General features: G+C 37.9%; 1 protein-coding gene across 1 annotated transcript; it reads left to right on the forward strand.

Annotated features, from left to right (window-relative positions):
- Positions 1-23: 23 nt before the first annotated feature.
- LOC109589940 (uncharacterized) lies at positions 24-1,548 on the forward strand. Its single transcript, XM_020005915.1, has 2 exons — positions 24-833; positions 1,182-1,548. Exons 1-2 carry the CDS (start codon positions 113-115, stop codon positions 1,490-1,492), a joined length of 1,032 nt encoding a protein of 343 aa, XP_019861474.1. The 5' UTR covers positions 24-112; the 3' UTR covers positions 1,493-1,548.
- Positions 1,549-2,018: the final 470 nt, after the last annotated feature.

Consider the following 2,018-nt stretch of genomic DNA (forward strand, 5'->3'; position numbering starts at 1 on the left):
CCTTTTTTATTTTTTAGCAAAAAATGTAGGTCACCCACTGGCAGGCCGAACATCTCCTGTGCATTTTGAATTTATATACACTCCTCAAAGTGCAAGAGCAATCCCACAAGCCATGCCCACTACTCAACAGCCTGTTGCCATGGGCATTCATTCTACCACACCCACTAATCAAGATGAAGCCACACCCAAAACCCAGCGAATACTCATATTATACTCAAACGATCCCCACGTCTCATCGCTACCCCCTGACGTCAGACATACTCAGGACGAATACTTGAAAAGAGTTTCTGATTTTGTACAAACACTTCAAATGTTTTCTACGGTGAGTGGAACAGATGGGCGGAGTTTCTCCGCCTACAAATGCATTTACGACGTCGACGAATCTCAAAGAGAACACATACAAAACTTCAACGTGTGGTCTTTCGAAAATTTAGAAACCTGTGACACTATCCTTCTCCTAATGTCCCCTTTTATAGGAGATGTACTACGAGGGAAAAGTCCCGTTTTGGAGATGGAAAAGGGCGTGGCTGACTCCCACACGCTAATTAACGTTCTACCGAGAAAACGGGTCATACCGGTTTATCTTAACATGCCAAAGGTGGCGGACTGGTTGCCTGTATTTTTAAAGAGCACTCCGTCATATTTCATCGATTTATTGGGATTCCAGAGTGGAATGAGCACAGTGACCAGTGAAGAGGAATTTGGGAGACGCTCGTATTTATTATTAGACGAAGATCTGAACTTGAAGGAAATGAGGGATCTCTTAGCCGTCCTTCGTAGGGAACCTCCTCCGGAAAACCCAACTACTGTATTTGCCGTACCACCACCTAAAAGTAAGTGGAATATGAAAGAGAAAGATAACAGTTGAGAGCTTATTTTTGTATTATTGTATAGTGGAAAATTTTCGTGAATTTCGTCCTTTTTTCGAAATTCATAAAAATAAAATCTGTGAAAATTGATTTAATACTGACCAAGATGGCCGAAAAGTAAAAAAATCACGAAAATTAAAGCATCGAAATTCATTTTTGGACAGATCCACCAAATTTTTCGGCCGCGAAAATTTTCCACTGTATGGTACTACTGATTGTATTACTTGGTAGTGGTTAAGAGTGAAGAATAGAAATTTATTTTATGCACGTACATATTTAATGTTGTTTCTCTCTCTCTTTCCCTTTCGTCAGGTTCTGATTTACAGTCCCAAGGTATCCCGACTAAATACCTTGACTTGGTCACTAGAATGATCCCACATATCTGGGACAGAGTTGGACTCAAACTGGGTTTCACGCTGATCGAAATACAATCGATACGGTCTCGAAATAAAGACGATCCAGAGCAATCCATTCACTCAATGTTTTCAAAATGGCAGGAAAGAGATGGAGCGGAGGCGACGATCGATATTCTAATTAAAGTCCTTCAGGAACTACGTCTGAACGGGGTAGTGTATAAATTAAAAGCAGAAGTAGAGAAAGACAAGCAAAAAGAGAAGAAATGAGTTTCTAGTTTGGTGTTTTTGTTTGTTGTTATCGTTGGCAAGAATGTAAATTTAAAACAACTATTATTATTATTATTATTATTATTATTATTATTATTATTATTATTATTATTATTATTATTATTATTATTATTATTACTATTATTATTATCACTGTATTATGTATCTTGTTTTTCAATTTCAACCTTCGTGTATGGTGTTGTGTTTTTTCATTATAAACGGTGTCTAGTTATTAAGTTCATGTTAGCTCTACGGCGGTTGCTAGCGTATTAACGCGATGAGTAAGATCGGCCATGACAGAAGAGAGTTTCTCTGGGTCTGTGAAAAAATAAACAAAGAGGTTTCTCTTCTCAACAAGAAGTGGAGAAGACTGGAGCATCTAAAAAGAAAAAAAAAGAGGGAAAGTTGAAAGAGATTAGGTGTCCTGTTTGCGTTGTATGGCGAATGGTTTTCACTTTTTGTTTCTCGTTATTGTCTTTCAAAATATCTTTGATCTTGGCTTCGATGGTTGCTAACATTGATTGCA

The sequence above is a fragment of the Amphimedon queenslandica genome, unplaced genomic scaffold (genome assembly GCF_000090795.2).
Source record: "Amphimedon queenslandica unplaced genomic scaffold, v1.1 AMPQUscaffold_10691, whole genome shotgun sequence".
NCBI classification, from domain to species: domain Eukaryota; kingdom Metazoa; phylum Porifera; class Demospongiae; order Haplosclerida; family Niphatidae; genus Amphimedon; species Amphimedon queenslandica.

Excerpts from the sequence above, each read along its gene's own strand:
- LOC109589940 (XM_020005915.1), top strand. The coding sequence starts at position 113 with ATGCCCACTACTCAACAGCCTGTTGCCATGGGCATTCATTCTACCACA. Across the intron at positions 834-1,181 it reads TGCCGTACCACCACCTAAAA|GTTCTGATTTACAGTCCCAA; the intron begins GTAAGTGGAATA and ends CCCTTTCGTCAG.